This window comes from Hydra vulgaris, chromosome 14 (genome assembly GCF_038396675.1).
Source record: "Hydra vulgaris chromosome 14, alternate assembly HydraT2T_AEP".
Classification (NCBI taxonomy): domain Eukaryota; kingdom Metazoa; phylum Cnidaria; class Hydrozoa; order Anthoathecata; family Hydridae; genus Hydra; species Hydra vulgaris.
The window spans coordinates 41814804-41827420 of NC_088933.1; the positions used below are offsets into that span (position 1 = coordinate 41814804).

Consider the following 12617-nt stretch of genomic DNA (forward strand, 5'->3'; position numbering starts at 1 on the left):
AAAAAAGTTTTCTAATTGTTAACATAAAATTCAAAAGTTTTCTCATTTTTATAGATTTATTATACACAATTGTTCTGTATACTGCCTGCAAACTCAACATATGCTAAATTTGTTTACACTTACAGACGTTTGTACGCAACGCTATACAAGTAGCAAAACTAAGAAGATCTTAGACCATTAAAAAACTATAGACTATATTTTGATAGTTATCTAAAGTCGTTGTTGCACACTCGGTTTAGAATGTTTAACAGGGGCGTGGTAAAATAGCTGTTAAACTCTAAATTTCCTTATTATATCATTATTAAGTAGTTTTAAGTTTTAGTTATTTTTAAAAATTATAGATTTTTATAGATAAAAATATAATAGATAAATATATTTTTATAAAAATTATAGTTTACTTTAAATATAAAAGTAGAATTTTCAGTTATGTTCTTATTAAAAGCATATTTTTTAAACCCCCTTACTGTTTTTAAACCCCCCCCCCCTCCCTTCCTCTGCAAATTCAAATCATCAGCTTGCTTTTTTTTTTTTGTTTTATTATTTAAAATGCAAAACAAAACAACTTTATAGTTCTATAGATTTTTTATTCTATATATAAACATGTTGTATACTCATTTTTTTTGCACGAACTCAACTTAGTTGTAAAAAAACTTGAAATGTAAAACTAAAATAACATAAGTATCTCGATTATGACACATACCCAACAAATTTCCCCCCGTTTTTTGATGTTTTTAGAATTTTCATAAATCTTTTCGTTTCTTAAAGTGTATAATATCGTTACATATGTTTGTATATAATCTCTATAAAATTTCATTAGTATTTTTTATTTTAAAAAATCTATAAAAAAAAAAAAGTTGTAAACTAGTGGTAGGACTCGAACTATGGCTTTTTTGTTCAGAAGCTCTGTGCGCTAACCACTCAGCCACGCTGAATGACGAAATTATAAAACTATATAATAATTTTTTTGAATGGAAATAAATGTTATAGATCAAAATTAAGGAGAGACACAATGCAATTGCATAAACCTCTCCTTAAGTGAAAGTCAAACTGTAAAACATGATATATGTTTAAGTATGTTTTAACATTACATAATTTGAAGTTTATGTACCTTAGATATTTGCATAAACTTATGTTCAGATTTTCTTATAAAATGAATCTTTCTCCCTATTATCTCGGTTGCAATGGCTGCCGAGAGTTTTGTATCAAACACGCACAAATAAGCATTAATACTACGACTACTACTACTACTATTACTACTACTACTACTACTACTACTACTACTACTACTACTACTACTACTACTACTACTACTACTGCTACTACTACTACTTCTACTACTACTATTGAGTTCAACAATAATAAATAGTAATTGTGATAGTGATTGTTATATTTAAAAACTGATAAAAAGCTTATATATATTTTTTTATAAATTTATAAAAAAGTGCGTAGTTCATTTTATTAAAAAATATTATACATTTTTTTAAAAGACTACAAACTAGTAAACTGCTTTAATGCCAGGAAGTTGTAGTAAACTGTTCCAATTTTTTTTTTCCTATTTCAAAGTTAATTTTTTTTTTAATTTTTCTGCCAAATAAACAACTTTCTTGGTTTTATCTCAAAAGTTGCTACCGGTTTTTAAATTTTGGTCATCTTTTTTAAACTTTGTGATTTTATTTGTAGCTTAATACTTAAAAGTAAAAGTGAGTTTCTTCAATTTTGTTAAGGGTTCGTTAGAATTCATGAAAGAGTGTACTACTATTGAATACCCATTCTCTTTATTTAATCCTGTGAAAGATACTTCTGAAATTGGGTAATTTAGTATTTATTCTGAGTGTTTGTGTTACTTTTATTTTTATAAATGACTGTTTAAATTTATTTTTTTGAGTGGCTGCATAATTTTTGTTTGTAAATAATGTTGTAGAGAATGTGTGAATAAATTATGTATGATGATGAGATAAGTAGTGGACTTTATAGTTAAAAAAACATTTAAAAAATTTTTTGGTTTATAATTTCTTAATTTTTATAAATTATTTATTTTCAAATTGGTTGTAAAAAAAATTTACATAGTGTATATATATATATATATATATATATATATATATATATATATATATATATATATATATATATATATATATATATATATAAAGAGAGAGAGAGAGAGAGAGAGAGAGAGAAAGAGAGAGAGTGAGTGAGTGAGAGAGAGGGAGAGTGAGGTATTGTACTTATATAAATTTTTGAAAAATTAAAAACTTTCATAAACGTTTTTATATTTTGAAGTGTTGCGGGTGATGGTCTTTTGTATTGCTCTATTGATAATATACCTGCACAGCTGCCAAGAGAGGCTACTGATTATTTTGGTAAGCTACTTGTCCCATGGATTCCAGAAATGGTAATTTTTATTTAGTTTTTATTGTAATTATGCTTGTTTTTTATTTTAAATTTTTTAACTTGTAGATATACTCTTTGTGTTTCAATAATTTTTAGGCAGCAGGGGATGCTACAAAACCTTTTCTAAGTGAAACTTGCTACTCCAACGTTGTTAAAGGGGTAATTAATTTTTTTGCTAGTAATTATTTTTGTATCTCAATATCATTTTGTTACATTTATACATATAAATGTTTTATATATTATTTTATTATATATATTATTTACTTTTATTATGTGTTCAATCTACTGATCATTACTGAATCTCTGTTGATTTTTACTAATCTTTAAGTTTTCACATTTCAAAATAGTTTGATAATTATTTGATTTTTCCCTAAATATTTCTAGCGTCATTTAATGTGCAAGATTGTGTCAAAATAAAGTTTTTATTAAAAATTGTTTAGACAACAAAAGCAGTTTTTAATTATTTAACTTTATTTTATATCAATTAATTATAAGTTTTTTTATTTTATATCAATTAATTATAAGTTTATATCAATTAATTATAAGTTTTTTTTTTTAATTTTACAATTTTGAGACCAATTTTTAGTATAAAATGAAAATGAAGACTTTTTTTTCTTTTTCGAAGACTTTTTTTTCTTTTTCGAAGACTTTCTTGAGAGTCCTTAACAAGTTTCTTGATAATAAGAAACTTGTTAACTTTGTTATGTTAATGAGAATTATAAGACATGCTTTTACTTGTTTTGTAACCATAGCAATTTAAGCAAAAGAAAAGTTTTTTTAAGATTTTTAAAATTTAAAATTATAAAATGTTAAAAATTATAAAATAAATATAGGAAAATATAATAATAATATTTATATTATTAAATATAAATAAAAATTATAAAATAAAATACACATAAAAATACATATAAAAAATCTGATTAAATCTAGTATTAAATCTAGATTTAGTGTAAGATTTGATTATAGTTTGTATGTAGTCTAAGGAAAGAAGGTGATTATTACTTTTGGCTAATTGACAAAATATAAGCTAAAAAAGCAACAGAAAAGAGAAAAAGTTAATTTAGAGTTAATTGCCACTGTTTAAAAGATTAAGCAATTAATTATGATTAATTAGTTAATTATAGAATCTTGTAATAATATAGCCATAATAATAATATTTGTTGCACTAAAATATGTAAGTGTAAAAGTGTAATGTTTACGCGACGGTGCCAAGTAAAAATTCCAACCCTTTTTTTTGGCACCAAAAATTCCTTAATTTTTCTGTTGTGTTCGCAAGTAAATTGACACAACTGAAAATATCTGTATAAATAGAATTATTATTTTTTAAACATTTTAAAGTAGATATCTCATACAAATTTATTTAAACATTTTTTTTTTTTTTTTTTTGTAAATTTTATCATTTGATATCCTTTATCCTTTATTTTAAAAATTTAAGTTTTTTGACAAGTTTTAGTCCTATTTAAGTTTTTTGACAAGTTTTGGTCCTATTTAAGTCCAAAATCTTTTTTAAAACACTCCTCTAACTTTTTTTTTTAAATACTCTCAAGAGGTCGTAAAAATAAAGTATCATTTAAAAAAAGCTGTTAGTTTAGATTTTTTATGCTTAAATTAACAGTTTCTATTGTCTCTAATGTTTAGGTAATAATATGCTCTTAATACTTAACATTCTTAACATTTTTAATATAATGTTTTGGATTTGATTTAGGCTGTTATTTGCTCAAATGGAACTTTAACAGAAAAGTATAAATATATTGCTGACTTACGAGCCAAGTAGGTTATCCTTTATTCTTGTTATAAATTTTGAAATGTCATTATTTTTAAATATTGATGAAAGTAAATTTTTTTAAAGGAAAGAAGCTGCTAAAGCAGCAAGTCTTCTTGGAACATCAACTGACTTAATTAAAAAAAAAGTATTAGTACTTGGGGCTGGGCATGTAGCAGGTCCATTAGTTGAATATCTTAGTCGTGATGGATCTGTGCATCTTACTGCTGGTTAGTCTTTTTTTTTAATATTCTTCAATTCAAATTTACTTTTATTACCTTTTTTTTTCCTTCTTTTTTTATTCATTTCTTGTATTTATGGTTCCTTATCATTGATTCTTGTTAATTCTTTTGTTTTATTTTTTTTTGTTCTTTTGTTACTTCTGTTTTTCTTGCACATTAATTTCACTACCTTTTTCTATTTTTTTTTTTATTGTTTAATTATTTGTAATATGTATTAGCAATAATATATAATGCAACCCCTCTCAGAAAAAGCATATTATGCCTTTTATGACCAAGCATTTGAAGTTTTGTGCTGAATAAACAAATTAAAACTTAAACTAAAATTAAAATAAAAAAACCAATAACTAGTGCGGTAGTGGTGTAGAGCACTCACTTCATAAGCGAGAGATTCTGAGTTCGATCCCCACCACGTCCCTGGTAGTACTGCGCTCAACTTGTTTCTCCTCGCAGCTGCCTTGTTTATCAAGGTTCGTGTTATAGAGTTGAGAGATAACCAAAATTAAGTAGCCTCCTCATCTGTGGTGGCCTTCTTAGCCTTGGGGAGGTGAATTAACGCAAAATAAGAAAATAAAAAACTAAGAGGAGAAATAAAAAACTAAAAAAAACCTCATCTACCACTGAACTAACAGTCGTGCCTCATAAATATAACAATTAATCAATTTAAGTGCTACTCTAACATAAAATTTAATTAAAAAGTGAATAGTTGAGATGCTTTTAAATTAAATTAATTATAAGTTTGGACTCTTAATAGAGACATCCCTAAATTTAAAATTATGTTATTTCTATGTGTAATTTTCTCTAAGTTTATCCTTTATTTATTTTATCATTTGTTATGTTTGTCTCTCTTTTCAGTTTATGATTTTTTTACTTGTATTTTTAGTTTTGTTTTTTCAGCGCATTTTTTAAACATGCAAATTATTAAAAGATATGCAAAAAACCATGTTCAAGTTGTAAAAAAAAACTTTATGCTTGGTCATATAAGTTGTGCAACTGCACACCTTTCCTGACAAGGCTTGTAATGTATAATTGATATTATTTCACTTTTAAACAAAATTTCATTACAAAAAATTTATAATTTTAGTTTCTTCAGTGAATGATGAAGCAGAATATCTGGCACAGAAATATAAAAATACAGTTCCTGTTGTCATGGATGTTACTAAATCAAAGGAACGTCTTCGAGGTCTTATAAATCAGAGTGATCTTGTAGTTAGGTATGTTATTATGTTTTTTAACTGTTTTTATATCTTTATTATAATTAGTGGTCTTGTAGAGTTGCTTTGTAAACAAAACTCACCACGACCCTGGAAATCTACACTCACAACATCCCTGCAACATTGCGCTATATTTGTTTCTCTCCACAACGTTTTGTTTTCAACGTCGGGCGTAGCGTAAACTACTCTTCGCCCGAGGCTTTGTAACAAGGTCTAAAGTTTTTATTTTTTTATTTATGTACAATAGGGTGGAGCGATTTTCATAGCAAAAAAAAAAGAGTTTAAAAACCAATATTACTGAGACACGAATCAATGTCTATTAATTATAAGATAAAAGTAAAAAAATATTTTTTGATTTTGATGAGATCTTGAGGGTCCTCTTTGGAATTTAAATTCTTGACAGGTCCTAATATTTTTGAATTTTTTTTTTTCTAAACCATATCAACCTTGGACTCAAAAAAAGCAGAAAAAAATGCTTGTTTCATAAATAATAATTTTATTAAAAAAAAATTTTAGTGAAAAAAATACTTGCAAAAATATACCTTAAAACCCCCGTTTTGTTGAGGACGGGGGTTTTTAATGAAAAAAACAACTCTACTTTTTTAATTTTAATTTTTTAATAAAAACAAATATTATTTTCAAAATCAGCATATTATTTTGCTTCTTTTAAGTATCAAGTTGATATAGTTTAGAAAAAAAAAATTTAAACGATATTAGGACCCATCATAAATTTAGAATCCAAAGAGGAACCTCAAGAACTCATCTAAACTAAAAAAAAAAGTATGGTTCTTTTTTCACCAACAGATATTGATTTGCTGCTCAGGCAAATCAAATTTCAAAAATTTTCAAAATCGCTCCACCCTAATGTTCAAGTGGTTTCAAATTATGAGTGAACTGCTTAAAAATATATATATATATATATATATATATATATATATATATATATATATATATATATATATATATATATATATATATATATATATATATATATATATATATATATATGAAATAATCATATGAAAGATCAATAAGTTCCTGACTGATTTCGCTGAAAATAACAATACATAACTATATGCACTAACTTATTTTTAAACTACATTAATTTTGTATATGACTTATGACTTGTGTGAGTATCAACTTATAATAACTTAACACTTTTAATTAAAAAGGTAAAAGTGTTTTTCATATTTTTTTTGTCATAATTTATAAAAACTTGATGTAAACTATCAATATATGATAATCAAAGTTAAGGAGATATTTTCCAACTTTAGTAATTTCTATTAAATCTAAAGGTACTTGATAAGTGTTTTCATTAATGGCAGTAGAATGTCCCATGTGTTTATAAAACAGCTCCCTATCTTTTTTTAACAAATTTTAGTTGAAAAAAGTGTGCTAATTCTATGACGATCAGATTAGCTTTAATTTTTTCAGATTTCTTTGAATTAAGAATATCTATAATATTATGAACAAAATGCCATCCCAAGGTGTGTCTTTTTGATTGTATAAGACTGGCAAACAAGACAAATTACTTTGTAAAATGTCAACCTGTTTGCGTACAATAAGATCAGCTAATTTTTTTAATGAAGGCCTTGTATCTGGAGGAGTAAGTATAGGTTTCAAATGGTTGTTCCCTTTTCTACATGTATTCGGTATCTTAAGGTGATCTAATAATCTTTGTTCTAAAGAAATCAGAGATTTGCTGAATCTAAGAATCATTGACTGTTTGATCAAACTCATCGATTAGTAATATAGCATGCTCTCCACCTGTTCAAAATATAATTTAGAAAATTTAAATCAATATATATATATATATATATATATATATATATATATATATATATATATATATATATATATATATATATATATATATATTAAAAATTAAAAATAAAAATTTATACTATAAAAAAAAAATTTAGAACCATACCTCGCTTTCCATTTATTATTGTTAATCTTGCACATGCACAGTTACAAAAGCTCTACATTACTAGATGTATCAAAGAACTCAAAAGATTCAGCTGTAAGTTTTTTCATTCTTTTTAAAATATGGTTTCTGATATGATATCTGCATCATGATATGATATCTGTATCATCTGGTAATTCATAACTTTATGTTTTTATTTCATATGTTGCATCTCCAAAAATATAATCTTCGCACATCTCAAGGATACTAACAAACTTATCAATTTCATGGAATAGATCACTCTTTGAGTGAGAAGCAAATCTTTTAAAACTTTTTGCATCTTTCAAGACTTTTGCTGAATGTAAAACAAATTAATATTTTTGTTTGTTTCTGCTGCTAACATCTGTTTTAGTGGAGTTTTTTTTTTACTTAGTTTATGTTTTCACTCCAAGATAAAGATTTTCTTTTGTTATCCATTTGTGATAGCTTCCTACTTCTTGAGTTTTAAGTTTTCAGTTGTCTGTGTGTACTTTTTGTTTTCTTTGAATTGTTTGGAAATCTTGTTTTATATAAATGTATAATAATATGCTGTACATTCAAGAAAGAAGCATCAATGGCTGAAGTTGTGTTAGATAATGCTCCTTACTTTCTTCTGACTTTGAATAAGATGCACTATCTTATTTTTACCTTCGTTTTTCTTTTTCTTTTGCTTCTACTACTTCTACTTTTGCTATTCCACTCAAGTTGCAAAAAAAAAAGCCCTTTTTTTGCAAAAGAATTCTTTCTGTTTAGATCTTTTTTGTTCTGTATTTCTGTTGCCACATCTTTTTTTGCATTATGCGACAGTTCTTGACCATATAACCAGTAAAGTTTAACTAAATGATAAGTATCATTTATTTACACATGTATATGAGTGTGTGTCATACACATATATATATAAAAAAATAGTAAATTAAAAAAAAAAATTTTTTTTAAACATCATTATTGCAATTATAAATTATTATTTTACTAATTTAAATTGAATTTTTAGTTTGAGTTTTTTTTTTTTTTTATATATCTAGTTTGCTTCCATACACATTTCATCCAGAAATTGCAAAAGTTTGTATTTCTGAAAGAAAAAATATGTTAACAGCTAGTTATGTCTCACCTGAAATGAAAAGTCTTCATCAAAGGTTGGTCTAGCTATTTTTGATTTTCTATGTAAAATAAAATAAATCTAATATAACAGATATAACAGATTATTTATAATCTAATTTATTATCTATGTTAAAAAAGATCTATTATAATGTATAGTTAATTTTTTATGTTTATTATCTTTTTACATTATATATATTTATACAGTGTTTCACTTTAAAAACAATCTGAGCTGTAGAATATTGCAATATGTTTAAAAAAAAGTTGAATATCATTTGATTGCAATTTTTTTTAATTGTAGAATAAAAGGGCCTGGTGTATATATAGCCTGGTTCAAAAACACTTTTTTCTGTTTTCTATAAAATTTACACGTATGAAATATGTGATTAAAAAAAAATGCTTATAAAAGAGAAATATTATTATTAACTAATTATTAGTAACTTAAAGTAAAAGTAATATTAATTAATTTTACTATAAGTTATTCTGATATATTTAAATGCTTTTTGAAATATTAAATTAATGTTAAATTTGTTTTATTTTTTACCTACTTAAAAACTTAAAAACTTTTTTAAATATGATTTTTTATTTTTGCTTTGTAATTTTTTTAATTATAAATATAGTTTTTTTATTCTGTATTTAATTTATATTATGTAACATAGTTTTCAACAAAACTTAAAAACCATGAAAAATAATTTAACAAAAAATCCAGTTTTTAATTTTCCTGTTATTAAAAAAAATTATTTCTTGAAAAATATAACTTTTTACCTTCTATTTTGTCCATTTGTTCCATTGTTTGTTTCAACGTTTCATTTCAAATCGCCACTTGTTATGTCCAAACATATTCCATCTCAAATACCACTCTTTATGTCCATGCATGTTTTATTTCAAATCACCTATTGTTATGTCCAAACATGTTCCATTTCAATTCACCAATTGTTATGTCCAAGCATATTCCATTAAAGATTATCACTTGTTCATGAAGTAACAAGTGTGAGACTTTTGATTTTAAAACCATTATCGTTATTGCAATAATCTAGATCTTCCTATATTTATGAACGATAATGTACTCGATGAATTATAATGGATACTGCTCTAAAGAGTTTGCGTTACTTATGCCATCCATTAAAATTCATTTTTTGTGTTACTATTCATTCAATTAATTCTCATCTTTTTACTGTGACAGTTCCTAAGTGCTACAAAAATTCTTATTTGTCAAGATTTTTTTCTAGAACATTAGTTTTTTGGAACTTGCTTCCTTTATCTTATTTTCCTGATTCATATAGTTTAAAATCTTTTAAGTCATCTTTCAAATCGTTACCTTGCTTTAAAAATTTCATCTTTTCTCTTCCAGTAACTTGCAGCCTTGTTGGAAGTAAAGATGTTTTTAAAAAAAAAAATTTACGATTAGTGTTATATTAAATACTTCATAGTTCTGCAATTTTCTAAAGTTTGTAAGTTTAGTTTCCAAACCTTTCTTTCAAGACCTTTTTTCCCAGACCTTTTATATCAAATACTAAAGCTTTAATAGATTTTTGAAATTTGAAATTTTTTTTTATAGAGTTCTAAACTGTAATTGCAAACATTCAGATAATATCAAAATTTAAATAGGAAAAACTTAAACATTACTAACATAACTAATTTTATAAAATTTGCCTATAAATAATATTTTGATATTTTTTTCAGAAGTCCATTTGTTTTCTGTAATGATATTTCAGGTTTCCTTTTACAGTTGGGTATTTCTGTATAATCCAACAGAATGAAGACTTTAGCAATAGCTCAAACCGTAGCCTTTGAGCTATTAATGACAATATTTTAAGTACTTTACCAATTGACCATTTTGTTTATTTTCAAGAGACTTACATTCAAATGATGTTTAACTTTAATTTATTTGTGTAGACATAAAAATGGTTGACTTTCTCCTTGGTCAGCAAAATGGTTTTACTAAATTTCTATGCAATACTGGATACAAAAAGAATGATCAATTTGCAACACTCTCGGAGTGGATATGCCAAACATTGTGAATGAACACATTGTTTGCAGAAATAAAATAGTTTTTGGAGCACAAATTTGCTACCTTAAATATATATTTACAAAAATAAAACAGATGGACCACTAATTCGCTACCTCATAAATGACGAAGAATTTGTTAAAATAACTGATAGAAAGAAAGAAACCACTTGATTGTTGTTTGTGAATGTTGTTAAAACCTTTCTCGGAAATAATAAAACTGAAAACTATGCAGATTTAGTTGATTGAATGTTAAAAGCCTTTGGTGATATCAGATGTAAAATGTAGTTTAGCACAATTTCATTAATGATCTCAAATTTAAAATGAAGTTTTACAAATCTTCATTAATCAGTCATTTTTATCAGTTTCCTTAATATTTTTTTTGTTCATTATCTTTTGCAAAATTTACTAACTAAACATTCATTCCTTTATTTTTTTTTTCGATTTATTCCATTCTTTATTTCTCACATCTCATAACTCTCATGAAATAAGTATGATTTTCAAACAAATAAAATCGTACTATATTTTATTCTTCAAATTTTTAGATTTTTATTGAGCTATTAAAATAATAAAGAGATAAATAAATGAAATTCATTAATAAACAAATAAAACATAATATTAAAAAAATTGTTGAATAAAAGTTTACTAGAGATATATTTTCTGAACTTGGTAAAGCGATAGTTCGAAAATATTGAAGTTATTTATTTTCAAAAAGCTAGAAGTTTTAGAGCTATTAAAATAGCTCTAAAAATTCTTTTCGAACTATTTGTTTGAGGTAGTATAAATGTTTTATGTACTTTTAATTGATTATAAAAATATAAGAAAATATAATAATATTAAATATAATATTAAGTATTATTATTAAAATATTTTTTACTATTAATAAATATTATATAATATTAATAAACTATACTAATTAATTGTTAAATAATTAGATTTTAATTAATGTTTATTTTATTAACTTAATAATGTTTAATGTTTATTTTTTTGACTATCATTTAGCCATTAACTAGCATAGTTATGCTATAGTTGTAATTAATGTTTTATATATGGCATAATTATGCCATATTTTTAAAAGGTAATTTAAATTAGTATTTTTGTTTTATTATTTTTTAAACAATAAAGAGATTATGAAAACAACGCAATAATGTTTATTTTATTAACTTAAATATAATTATAATAGTCATTTAATTGTAACTGATGTTGATTGATAATTTAAAGAATTAAATTTTAATTAGTACTTTTACACAACTTCATTTTGTTTTATTTTTTTTTCCTGATCTTAATCTTAACAATTTGGTTTTTCATTCATGATAATGAAAATAAACATTTAGAATAACAATTTAAAAATTTTAAACTGTTATTTTAAATTTTAAAATACTGAAACTAAATTTTTTAGTGCTTTGGAGGCTGGTATTACTATTTTTCAAGAGATTGGTCTTGATCCTGGTATTGATCATTTATTGGCTATGAAATGTTTTGACGAAGTAAAAGAAGATGGAGGAAAGGTATTTATTATGTCCATTTGTGTTTATTCTTTCTGTCTAAAACCTTAGTCAAAGTATGATGCCTCTGTCTAATGCCATTTTTTGTTTCTGTCTTAAATGGTTTGATGTGCTGACCTTATTCTGCTGATACATGAAATTTATATGTATTTGCATACACACATGCAAATACATATAAATACTCACACACACACACACACACACACACACACACACACACACACACACACACACACACACACACACACACACACACACACACACACATATATATATATTTATATATATATTTATATATATATATATATATGTATATATATATATATATTTTTATATATATATATATTTATATATATATATATATGTATATATATATATATTTATATATTATGCGGTAGTGGTGTAGTGGTAAAGCACTCGCTTCATAAGCGAGAGGTTCCAAGTTTGATCCCCACCACA

At 24.5% G+C, this 12617-nt stretch overlaps 1 protein-coding gene across 1 annotated transcript in view; it reads left to right on the plus strand.

Annotated features, from left to right (window-relative positions):
- LOC100199926 (alpha-aminoadipic semialdehyde synthase, mitochondrial) overlaps positions 1-12617 on the plus strand; it is a 68823-nt gene that overhangs the window by 40851 nt on the left and 15355 nt on the right. Inside the window, exons 10-17 of the mRNA XM_065817294.1 lie at positions 1725-1810; positions 2281-2392; positions 2488-2550; positions 4097-4161; positions 4241-4383; positions 5477-5606; positions 8574-8684; positions 12053-12161. Of these exons, the coding sequence (XP_065673366.1) occupies positions 1725-1810; positions 2281-2392; positions 2488-2550; positions 4097-4161; positions 4241-4383; positions 5477-5606; positions 8574-8684; positions 12053-12161 (819 nt within the window). The remainder of the gene's footprint in view (positions 1-1724; positions 1811-2280; positions 2393-2487; positions 2551-4096; positions 4162-4240; positions 4384-5476; positions 5607-8573; positions 8685-12052; positions 12162-12617) is intronic.